The sequence below is a fragment of the Notamacropus eugenii genome, chromosome 5 (assembly GCF_028372415.1).
Source record: "Notamacropus eugenii isolate mMacEug1 chromosome 5, mMacEug1.pri_v2, whole genome shotgun sequence".
Lineage (NCBI taxonomy): Eukaryota > Metazoa > Chordata > Mammalia > Diprotodontia > Macropodidae > Notamacropus > Notamacropus eugenii.
Window position 1 is genome coordinate 240812670 of NC_092876.1, and position 12722 is coordinate 240825391.

General features: G+C 37.6%; 1 protein-coding gene across 5 annotated transcripts in view; it reads right to left on the minus strand.

Annotated features, from left to right (window-relative positions):
* The window catches only part of PDE11A (phosphodiesterase 11A), a 571707-nt gene that overhangs the window by 205952 nt on the left and 353033 nt on the right, over nucleotides 1–12722 (minus strand). For all 5 annotated transcript variants that reach the window (XM_072612423.1, XM_072612422.1, XM_072612427.1 and 2 more), the window contains 3 exons: nucleotides 9338–9413; nucleotides 6850–6917; nucleotides 5020–5112 (listed from right to left, as the gene is read on the minus strand). In XM_072612423.1, the coding sequence (XP_072468524.1) occupies nucleotides 5020–5112; nucleotides 6850–6917; nucleotides 9338–9413 (237 nt within the window). The remainder of the gene's footprint in view (nucleotides 1–5019; nucleotides 5113–6849; nucleotides 6918–9337; nucleotides 9414–12722) is intronic.

A 12722-nucleotide genomic window follows, 5' to 3' on the forward strand; every position in this document is an offset into this window, starting at 1 on the left:
AGGTTGAGGAGAGATTTAATATGCCTTACATGGCATGATGAAGAATTTTTACTTTTTTGTAGGTAATGGAGAGTCATTGAAGATTTTTTTTAGCAGGGGACTTATATTACTAGAGCCATATTTTAATAAGATCAATCTAGAAGCATTTTATAAAATGGCTTAGAGTGAGGAAAGATAGACTGGAGAAGGGTAAAGTTAAGAAGCTATTGTGAAAGTTTTTGTTCAGTTGTATCTGTCTCTGTGTGATCCCATTTGGGGTTTTCTTGGCAAAGATACTAGAGTGATTTGCCAAGTTCATTTTACAGATGAGGCAAACAGGGTTAAGTGACTTGCCCAGGGTCACACACCTAGTAAGTATATAAGGTCTGAGTTGAACTTAGGTTCTCCTGACTCTAGGTTTGGTGCTTTATACGCTGAACTACCTAGTTGCACCATTGTGAAAATAGCAGATGAGAAATAATGAAAGTCTGAACTGGGATAATAAACACGGAAAGAGAAAAAAAGTGAGTAATGCATTTGAGAACCAGGTTGGGTAGCCTCAATTGAATTTGGCAATTGATTGGATGTCTTTTTTCATCCTTTTTTTCTCACACCATAAAATTACATATCCTTTCATACATAATCTCCCTATTTCTAAGAAAATTTTAATTGGCATCATTGGAAGGCAATAAACAACAGACAATAATCATGTAAAATACCCTGTAGGTCTTCATGCTCCTCCCTAACCCTAACAATGGCCATTCTAGGTGTCAAGAACAGCAGATCCATCCTATTTTTCATCAGTACTTTCATGGATCTTTGATCTCATTGATGTGAACAATCATCCTTCCATTTGTAAAGATCACAATCACCCAAGGGTATTTATGAGGCATAACGAGATAAAGGACTTAAAGTGCTATAAAAATGGCAGTCATCATCATCATTATATTCCTCTTCTTCTGCATCATCATTATCATCCTACAGTCACTGGGTCTCCAGTCTGGTAAGGGCTTCATTCTCTGGGACTTCTACTGCATGTTTATGGAGCAATAGGGGCATGCTAGTAAAAGTTTAACAATTGAGCTTTCTCAAAAAAGAAAAAAAGGTATTATGTACCAACACACTTTTAAGTTTAATCTGCATTATTAACACTTTATTAAGTCTAGGCAATCAACAAAACAATAAATTAAGTCCTGATTTGAAGTGATTGCTGAAGTGTAAATACACTAAAAATTTAACAATTTTTTCATTAGCTCCAGCACACCCCTACAATTAACCTACCTTGTCATCCTGTTTGATTTTTGTCCTTCTCCCAACGTTCTAGAGAACTTTTTCCGACTAAGTCTTTCTTTTCTTAAAGTTTGGGGGAGGAAGCCCCCAGTGCAGTGCTTGGTCTGTGTATCCAAGCATCCTCATGTCCTGTGGCTGGCTGGCAGGCCTACCCTCCTTTCCTATCCCACATTTTGTTGGTAAGAGATAACCCTTCTGCCACTTATTATATAAAGGTCATGGTTTGGACCATTCAGCAGTTTATGTACCCACTAAGAGTCACTCCACTGAACTTTGGATTGTCCCCAATTTTAATTATCTGGAAACTGTGGTGTTACAAGGTCCAACACTGCAGAATATCATGGGAAAACTATTGGTGCCAAAAAGATTTAGGTGGGTTTTGTTTGTTTGCTAGGAGATAGCTTGGCATCATCCAAAGCCCTGTACAATTTTCCAAATGAAATCTAGTCTGCTCTCTTCCTCCTATTAAATTTAGCACCCAATTCATTGTTTCTCTGCAGTATTTCTTCCAAGTATCTGTACTGCTGTATTAACTCGTCTTCCATTACATTATAATTTGAACAATAAGAATTTTTTTGTCCATTTAGGTTTTGGAACAGTAAGTGGCACATAGTAGGCACTTAATAAATGTTCCATCTCCCCTTTCCTTGTTTCCTTCCTTTTCTCCATCTTTTCTTCCCTCTCTCCCTCCTTCCTTCTTTCCCCCTTCCTTCCCTCCCCCTCCTTCCTTCCTTTTTCTTTCTTTCCTTAATAACTAGCATTTATACAGTGCTTTAAGGGTTGCAAAGCACTTTATAAACAATTCATTTAATCCTCACAACAGTCTGGAAGATAGGTATTGTTATTATCCACATTTATATGTGTGAAAACTGAGGCAGAGGTGAAGTGAGTTGCCCAGGATCTCATTACCAGTTAGTATCTGAGGCAGGACTTGAACTCATATCTTCCTGATTCTAAGTCCATCCAGTTCTCCAGCTTTCTATCCACTGTGCTATGCAAATGTGTCATTACATAAAATTCGCAAAATATTGTGAGGATTATTAAACTGTTTCTCTCTCTCACTCTCTTTTTCTATCTCTCCATTTCTCTATCTCTCCACCTGTCTGTCATTCTGCCTCTGTGTCCCTCTCTCTGTCTCTTGGTCTCCCTCTCTGTCTCTCTCTCTCATCTTCACTTCTCTGTCTCTGCCTCTCTCTGTCTCTGCTTCTCTCTATCTCTGTCTGTCTGTCTGTCTGTCTCTCTATGTCTTCCTTTCATCTGTTCACTATCATTCACACATAACAGTATCCAGAGAAACTTGCTGTATATAAAGAATACCTCTTAAGTTTGTACTTCTCAGAAGACACCTCCCACAACAGCAGAAAAACCTTTCTCAAGGATATATCTTCTTACTTAGTGCCTCTCTTCACACTTATTATCAGAGGTTTATTGAACAGTAAACTTTGTATTACATTTATGAAGAAATTCTGTACAACTTTAACATACGCATGAGAGAATCTTTTCAAGGAGAGTTTGTTGCTAGAACATTTTGTTATACTAGGTCAAATCCTTTTTTTGTAATCAACAAATAATGAACACAATGATACTTTCTATCTCTTTCCATTAATTTTGTGACTTTAAAGATGCAGTCTGATGTAGAAAATTATTTTAGAAACCATACCATTTCCCTTCTCATATTTTCATCAAAAACTCCCTTAATATACATTTAAATTATTCTCGTGAAGACTTTTAAAGGATGAAAAAGTAGAAAAATGACTCAGAAGTTACTGATGTCCTCTTAATTTGGGGGAGGCCAGGGGAAATAATAATGTCATTCATGGCATTACTTTCCCACCCTCTTGGTATCTTCCCTTCTCTGAGATATATTATGAAATGCTTCTTTAATGTTTTCAAAAGTGTGTCACCCCCAACTTGACTGTCTTTGCTTTCTTCCATTTCTCATTTTTAAATATTAATAGCTCATTTGACTTGGTCAAGTTGAAGCTATTATAGTTATTTGCACTGTCTTCTCAACTTCAGCTTTCCTTCTAATTTGATTTTGTTCTTTTTTCTAACAAGCCAGTGTTCTGCACAGACAGCTGATTTTTGATATGATTCCCACACCAGGAAGCAGTCCTTTCCTGGTTGTTAAGGTATAATCAATTTGAATTTGCGGATGATCATTGGTTGCCATGCTGAGCACTTTTCAACACTGTCCTGGAAGAATGAAATCATGATGTATAGTTATGAGCCTTCTGAGTACTTATAAGACACTGGTCTCTCTCTCTTTTTTAAACCTGCACCATATTCCCCAGTATGTTTTTTATCTTCCTCCCCCCTCACCTTGTACCCACCTTTGATTGTTGTCACCAAGTGTCAAAGTATATAGCAATTTGGTTTAAAAATGATCATGTTTTACAAAATATTTCTTATTTCTTAATGTCCTTGAGTATACAAAATAACAAACTCTTCAGCTTCACTATTTGCTTCTCCAAGGAGAACTATAAGCCAGTCTTTCATTTAGTTGAAACTTCCTTCTGTCTTCTGGGTTCACAGAACCAAACCATCCACACTTGCCTTCTTTTTGAATATTTTTTGTATTTTCTGGACCTTAAGGTCTGAATTACACAAGGAAGAGGGTGTTTACAACTGGGGTATCTATAAGTGGTACAAATTATGTCATGAAAAAATGGGCAGCTAAAAATAAGGAGAAATATAATTAGTATAAATTGAGATCTTTAGAGGTTATAAAGGAACTGTAAAAGTTAACTGGTGTTTATAAGGCCTGAGGTCCACAAGGATTTAGTTCAGGAGGGAGCTCGGTCCCTTTTGGGACCTCCTTCCTGGTGTAACCCAAGGTGCCATGTATCATCCCAATTATTTTGACTGAAGTGGCGAGGTAGGTGTGTGAGAAGTGAAAATGATGACCTGCTTTGCAGGGATAACTATCATAATTTGTATTATATAATAATTTATGGTTAGATAGCATTTGTTTCTGATTATGATCTTTTTCTTTTCCTTCTTTACCTCCATCACATTCCCCCTAAAAGCCTTTCCCTTGACTCTACTGTACCCTTAAGTTGCTACCCCAGTTCTCTTTTCCCTTTTGTCACCAAACTCTCAGCTTCCACTTTCCCAGTACCCACTTAATTCCTTGATGGCCCCACCACTTCACTTAAAGGGCTCTCCCAGGGTTACTGACAGTCTCTTGACTGCTTTATCTGATGGTATTTTCACAGTCTTCATCCTCCTTGATCTCTCTGTAGTTTTTGATACTGTGGAACTTGCCCCTAGATGCTCATGTCGCTTTGTTGTTCAGTCATTTTAATCATGTCTGACTCTTTATAATCCAATTTAGGGTTTTCTTGACAAAGATAGTGGAGCAGTTTGCCATTTACTTCTCCAGCTCATTTTATAGATGAGGAAACTGAGGCAAACAAGGTTAAGTGATTTGCCCAAGGTCACACAGTTAGTAAGCATCTGAGGCTAGATTTGAACTCAGGTCTCTTTGACTCCAGGCCTACTGCTCTATTCACTGCACCACCTAGGTGCCCACTCATATCCTTTGGGTTCTCTCAATCATAGTTTTTCTCCAACATGTCTTATCACTCTTAAATTGCCCTTCATCCCTTGTCCCCTTAACATGGTTGTTCTAGGTTGTTCTCTAGGACTTTGTCCTAGGATCATTCTCTCTAAATCTCACCATCTCTTCAAAGATGACTCTCAAATCTCCAATGTTATCAATAATCCCTTAATTGCAAATATACTTACATCAAGAGCAACAGATTGCTTGGCCCAGGACTTCTTTACTTGATCATACATTATCGTGTTGTTGATCCCAAGACCACAAAAAATGACAAAGGCCTAAGAAAGAGAAAGGTCGCAGTTTAAAACAAAGATAGGCAGCCTTCAGCACCAAGGATGAATTTGTTTTTTCTTGGTTTAGAACCATGAGTTCACTAGGGTCAAGAACTCTCAGTGAAGAAATCTCTTTCACCAATTGAAATATCTAACAGTTCTGCAATTTTAAGTCTTAAAGAGTTGCCTAGGGGCACTGAGAGGTTAAACAATTTGCCCAAGGAGACACAGGGAGGGAGTAAAGGAAGGAATTGAAGTAGCTCAAAAGAAACTTGAGATGCACAAATTTAGAGTATCCACCCCAAATGTTCACACATACTCTTTGTGTCCTACCTGTGGTAGAGCATTTCTAATCAGCCACAGTTGGACATATTATAACTTGACTCTAACATAGTGATGTCATTTTGGTCCTCTTAGAGAATGAAGGACAGCAACCAATCAACCAGCTATGTGCTGGGTACTTTATAACATCTCACTTCATCCTCACAACAACCCTTTGACATAGGTGCTTCTATGATCCTCATTTTGTAATCGAGGAAACTGAGGCAAACAGAGGTTAAGTGGCTTGCCCAGGGTCACACAGGTAGTCTAAGGTCTGTCATCATGGGGTTTATATGGTCATGGATGAATCATGACTCCACTAATGTGATGCGCCTTCAACTACTTCCTACAGTCTATGGGAAGAATAATTTCAGATAATTATAATGTATTTTGGAAATAAAAGGCTTGGAAAATATTAATGTTTAAATCTCACTTTCAATTCTAAGATGTGAGAAGTTAGAAACTGCTGATCATAGCAAAAAGCCCAAACTGGAAAGCTTCAGCAAGTGTCAATGGACAACAGTGGAGAGGACAAGTAGCCAGCGGGCAAGCACAGAGAGAATACAAATCAGCAACAGCACAGACAAGTTTGAGATAAATGCTTTCTCACTTAATCCTCACAACAATCCTATGAGATAGATGCAGGTATTATTTCCTTCATATAGATGAGGAAACTGAGAGAGACAGATTAAATGACTTACCCAAGGTCATACAGCGAGTATCTAAGAATGGATTCAAATTCAGTTCTTGTCTCCAAGTCCAGTACTCTACCTCCCGTGTATCCACCCATACTCTGTGTGTGTGCCTCTGTGTCTGTCTGTCTGTCTCTGTCTGTCTCTGTCTCTCTTTCTCTATCTTTGTCTCTCTCTGTCTGTCTCTGTCCCTCTTTCTCTCTCTCCAGTAAGAGGGCATTCCAGTATGAGGGCAATCTGAAATATAGGGTTAAGAGGAGAGATGGTGGAATGGTATAATGTAAGCTTCTTAAAGGGATGGATGGTTTTTTCCATTTGTTTCTGTCTCTCTGGTGGCAACACAGTGGCTTTTCACATAGTAAACTTATTAAATGTTTTTTGGATTATAATGGATTGTGTCAAATAGAAAGTAGGAATGCGCACTACTGTCAAAGAAACTAGACTGTGGAATCATGATCATACCCTACACCACTGCTCCTGGTGTTTTCTACAGTTGTTCTGAGACAGGAGATAATCTCAATAGAGCTGGACTGTATCTGATAGGATCACTAGGAGAAACTGGCCACACCTGGCAGAGATGGAATATAGAGGGATGCACTAAATCCAGATGAGCAAATCCCAGCATCAATAAAGCTCTGACCCTACTGACTTCAGTCTCTGAAAGAACTTTGTCACTAGTACAATTATGTTTGGATCACTTGACCCCCTAGTTTACAAAGCTCTTACAAACCTCAAAAAGTCGTTGGTCAGCATCATCAAAAGGTTTCCCATCGAGTCTGTTTAAGACTTGAGCAACTCCTGTTGAAAGAATTCACATCATGTTGTTAATATCAGACACAGAAAGCCAAGTATTGCCAAAATACGTAGCAGGGATCTAGCCCATGTCTGTTCTGAGGCATTGGAATATATGGAAATACTTCATTAAATTCTGCCCACATGAGATCCCTGCTAGAAAGAAGGGTCTTAGAGAAGGCTCCTGGAGCAATGATTTTCAATCTGAGCTCCACTGAAGTCTAAGGAGACACAGAATATGCTTAGGGTTCCCTGAACACATGCCATCAGGATCTATAAGCACAAGAACTCTGTTACAGCATGGTTGGTTTTTGGGTAGATATACTCAAGGGCAAAGCATGTGTCTGATGCATAAAGACCTACAACAAAAGTCTGGTATACTGCTGTCAACCTAGAAGGCACGAGTTAGCTCAGGGGTGTGTCAGAGGCAACTTTAACATGCTTACATTTATGGTGTTAGCATTTAAATGTAAGTTATGGTACTCATTATAAATCAGGGCTTGATTTATTGTTTTATTGATTGTCTAGACTTAAGAATATGTTAATAATGCAGAATTAAACTTAAAAATTTGTGTATATCTATTTCTTTTCCCAAATGAGTTAAACATTTACCAGAATACCCCTAGATTGCTTTTTAAAGAATATTTGAGCTTAGGAATGTAGTTCAAGGCTCAGAGAATGAAGTCATTGCCAGATTGTAACCCTGGACTGGAGGCTAATAAAAATGATGATGATGATGATGATGATGATGATGATGATGATGATGATGATAACTGGTATTTATATATCACATTAAGGTTTGCAGAGTGCTTTATACTCAACATCTTATTTGTGCCTCACACTACTCTTAGTCCCAATCTCCAACATCGTGACTGTAAAGCAATGTTGCAGTCCCCTCCCCCATTTGATTTGGATTTATGCCTGCTCCCTTACCTGAAAGTTCACCCCCCAATACCATACCCAGTGTTCCAGTACATGAGAAACAATACAGAAGTATCTCATAAACCTACAAGCAAGGAAACCAAAGAACACTGGTTCCCCTACAAAACTAAGGCAAAATTGGATAGATAAATGAGCCTCTTGTGATCCACAAGGATGAATTTATCTTCCATAGCACTGAACTTAACATCAGAAAATGACTTCTTGTTATTTGATTCTTTGTGACCTATTTGGGGTTTTCTTGACAAAGATACTAGAGTGGTTTGCCATTTTCTTCTCCAGTTCATTTTACAAATAAGGAAACTGAGGCAAACAGGATTAAGTGACTTGCCCAGAGTCACACCACTAGTGTCCAAGGCTAAATTGGAACTCAGGAAGATAAGTCTTCCAGACTCCAGGACTGGCACTCTATCCATTGAGCCACTTAACTGCTCTGCAGAAAGTCATTTATACCTTTAGAAATGTTAAGTGCATAGAATATTATTAGGAACTGGTGGGTTAAATAAAAACTTCAGGCATCTCACATTTAAGTAAACTACAGCCCCAATATACAAATAATTACAGATATGTTATTGATTTAAAATCATGTGATTTCACAACACAGGAAAAAATACCAGCTTTTTGTCTTGGTTCAGTATGCTACAGTTTTAGCTGTCATTTTGTTACCCATCAATATAATTAGTTGTCCGAAATGATCTTGCTCAGCATTTTGTATTAGGAGCTTTGATTCCTAACTCACTTTCCTCTTGCCTTCGTATTCACCTTTTCTCATCTGATTGATACACTCATAGTATCAAAAGATACTTGATTCTGTTGAGTAAATGAATGAGAAAAATCATTTCCAAATTTAGGTTTAAGCACTAATTGGCAGAATATGAAATTCCACTGCCAAACACCAGTCAGTCCTCTGGAGTTTAATGAGGAAATCTTATGGAAATCTCCAAGAGGAAAACAGCTTCCCAGGGAAAGAAAGCTATACAGTTGGAAATTCAAGATTTTTTTAGAAAAGAAAAATCCTTATTACTCCCAGAGAAAAATATCTCCCTTTTAATCCTAGCTTGAGGAATCCTACCTGGCTGGCCAGGTAGATTAGGAGAACATCTGAAAGTAGAGATTAGTACTGTGACTGCTACTATACCCTCTCTTTAGGAAAATGCCGGCTATCTCACATCTCTTGGCAAAAGCCTAAATGCCTACTGGTGTAGCAACAAATCAGCATGTCTCTTATTTCTCTGCATTTTAAGTATTTGAAGAATTTCAGCCTTGCACTGAATAAATATTTGCCTATGAACAAATGGACAAATACTTAATTTCCTCAGAAAGAAGCATGAAATCCTTACGTGGATTCTGAACGAAAATATGGGATGGGATAAGGTTCGTACTGGTGAATTCTGGAGCTCAAAAAGGAAAGAAACAATAATACCGATCAACTTGGAGGGAAGAATACTTGATTCCAGAACATTATCTTACTTATATCAGTATCTTACCAATTATTTGGTGATTACTGTTCCAAATAGGAACGCAGAGCACAGATCTTATATGAAAGCCAGATATCTGGTCAGCCTAGGTAAAAAAAAAAATTAAAAAGTGTTAAAATATATATTAACCATTCATTACTGATTTATAATCCCGTCAGTTTCCAGTAACAAATCTTTTGAGCAGGCTTAAAATAAATACTACATTTAAATCAGCTTTTAAAAATATATGCATACCCAACTTTGTCTTTCTGAAGACTTCAAGGCTGAATTTTATGTACTACCTCCTCCTGCAGTTGTTAGTGCTACTTCTCTCCTCAAATTGTATTATATTTACATAAGACATAGTCTATATATGCATATGTAGAGGTGTCTTCATATACATATATAAATGTATTAAAATATAAATAAATTATATATAAATACATGTATAAGTATAAATAGATTCATATATACATATATAAACACACACACACACACACACACACACACACACACACACACACACAAGACTTGCTCGCCAAGCAGAAAGATATGATCTGCAAAGGATAACAGCAGTTTTGAATACAAATTCATTATAAATAATTAACATCGCAAAAATGAAGTCGATTATATTTTAACAACCAGGAAATTGTTACTGATTTAGGAGTCGTCCCTGAATTGTCTGTCTCTGTATAAATGTCTGAAGGTCATTGGAGTTCATGTCCTTGCTACAAATGAGTAAACCAAACTTTGAAGTCCTGTAAAAGTATTAGTTATTATTACTAACAGTCTAGACAATAAAACTAGAGGTGCTACAGATGGTATCCTTCTCCCGAAGGTCTTTAACATGACCAAGAACCCTCTGGCATCTTTGCTCCATTAACTTTCTACTTATTATACAATTTTGTCCCAAGCTATCTACACAAGCTTCTAGGTAGTTCAGTAGATACACTGCTGGGCCTGGAGCCAGGAAAACCTATATTCCTGAGTTCAAATCTGGCCTCAGACCCTTATTATCTGTATGACCTTGGGCAAATCACTTAGCCCTGTTTGCCTCAGTTTCCTTATTTGTAAAATGACCTGGAGAAGGAAATGACAAACCACTCCAGTATCCTTGTCAAGAAAACCCCAAATGCGGTCATGAAGATTCGGACAGGACTGAAAACAATTCAACAACAAAGCCTGAGCTAAGTGTTATTTACAAACACAGGACTCTCAAGTCACTTTTGTCATCACAGATATATGAAGTTGCCTGAAGAGTCTGGCATAGAGATGGGGGCATAGGGACTAGATATCCATGATATCACTGACACAGATAAGTAAAGATAAGCACTTTCTCTATAACTTAGTCTTCCAGAGATGCCTAGAGCACAAAAACATTAAATGACTTTTCCAGGGTCACATAGACAGTGTGTGTCAGAAGCAGGGCTTGAACTACCCCCTCCTCCCCCCCCCCCATTTTATATATAATTCTAATAAGATGCTTGGCAGCTAGATGGTTCAATGGATAGAGTGCTGGGCCTGGAGTCATGAAGACCTGAGTTCAACTTTAACCTCAGATATTTACTAGCTTTGTGACCCTGGGCAAGTCGGTTACCCTTTGTTTGCCTGTTTCCTCATTTGTAAAATGGGGTTAATAGTAGCATCTACCGCTCAGAGTTGTTGTGACAAGACAGCGTTTGACAAGACAACGTTTGGAAAAAGTTCTTAGCACAATACCTGGAACATGGTGAACATAAATGTTACCTATTGTTACTATGTTAGCTATAAGGTAGACTACCTAGTTTCTTAGCCTACTGTAGATAAGAATCAAGACATTTAACAGGTTTGCTAATTTCCTTGCATATTTTATCTCCATTTGGTCTTTATGCCAACCCTAGGATGTATACGGAGACTTAAAGGGCTATGATTATACAAGCGTTCTTCCCATTATATCATATGGCAGGCACATAGACAACAGTAAGAAGTCGATCTTCACAGATAAATAAAGAGGAGAAAAAGGGCCTAAGGAGAAAGTATAGGAATTAAAAATGGTAGTGATCCAGGACCAGACTGTGTAGTTACAAACAGTCCCACAAAATTCAATAGTTCTCTAAGGACACCTAAGTACAATAATTAGTGTTTATGAGAACAATTTTAACTCATCAAGAAAAGGTTAAAAATAAGCTAACTATATACTGTTTAAGAAGCAAAGTCTAACAGATTCTAAAAGGAAGCTTTGGTGCTTAAAGAGCTAAATTACCAGTTATTTGAAAAAATATATTTAACATTACATTCTAAAAAAGTTGCACATAGACAAGATTTTACTTCACAATATTCAAACAGAGAAATTAGATCTTTGAAAGCCTCAATTTTTTTTGATGAAAGAATGCCACATGTTTGAAATGACGGAATATGAGCTCCTTGAAGGCAGCAGCTATTACATTCTTATCTTGGCATTGCTTTATGCTAAATAAATACTCATTGACCAAAATTTGCCATATTCTGAACAGCATTGTCTTAACTCCTGATTCTAAGATGAAGCTGTAATTAAAATTTCAAGCATCTGCCACAGGATAGGGGGTGGGGCAGAAAGCATCAATCAATTCCTACTATGTTCCAGGCACTATGTGGAGTGAATACAAAAAAAGACAAAAGACAGCCTCTTTTCTCAAATTGCTCACAGTCTAAGGGATAGGGAATAGTGAAAAATGAGACTTTCCTGTAGTCCCCAAAATCAAACCAAATAACTAATCACAAACTTTGTCTCTGCATAAAGCTAACCCATTATTAGCTGCTTGATTTTTTTTCTTTCCCCCGTCCTCTTCCCTGGATCTTTCCTCTTTCAAGCATTAATGTAGAAGAGTTCAGAGTGTCCAGTGGTCTGTTCCTTTTATTTGGCTGAGGAGATTTGGGACAACCCCATTTCTTCCACCAAGATGAAAATGGAAGGAAAGAGAAAATTAAGCACAAGGAATATGCTATCTTGGACAGTCATTCAGTGATGCCTGTTTTGGATTTCTGGAGCCTTCTGAGATGCTCTTTTATATCCTATATCAAAGGAAAGCCAAAGGATTTTTAAATATAGTGTCCTAGATGGCAACTCATTTTCAGGAGTTCCTTCAATGAAGTTATAAGAAAGACTAAATAATTATCATATCTTGAAAGTTCTCATGCATAGAGTTTAGCCTTTGAAAATTCACCAGACTTGCCCAATGCATATGGTATCTGCATGCAGTTGCAACACATACACATGTTTTTGTGATACCTTAAAGGGGGAGAGCCACATCTGGCAATTTTGGTCTCCAAGGTAAGCAGTATGAAATGTTCTGAAATCAAATGGGTAATTCATGATGATGAAATAATACCATCAATAATCAAGATAAGATTTGGTTGATTGACTTCTTTCTTGCTGCTGAAATAGTGCTAAAATTTT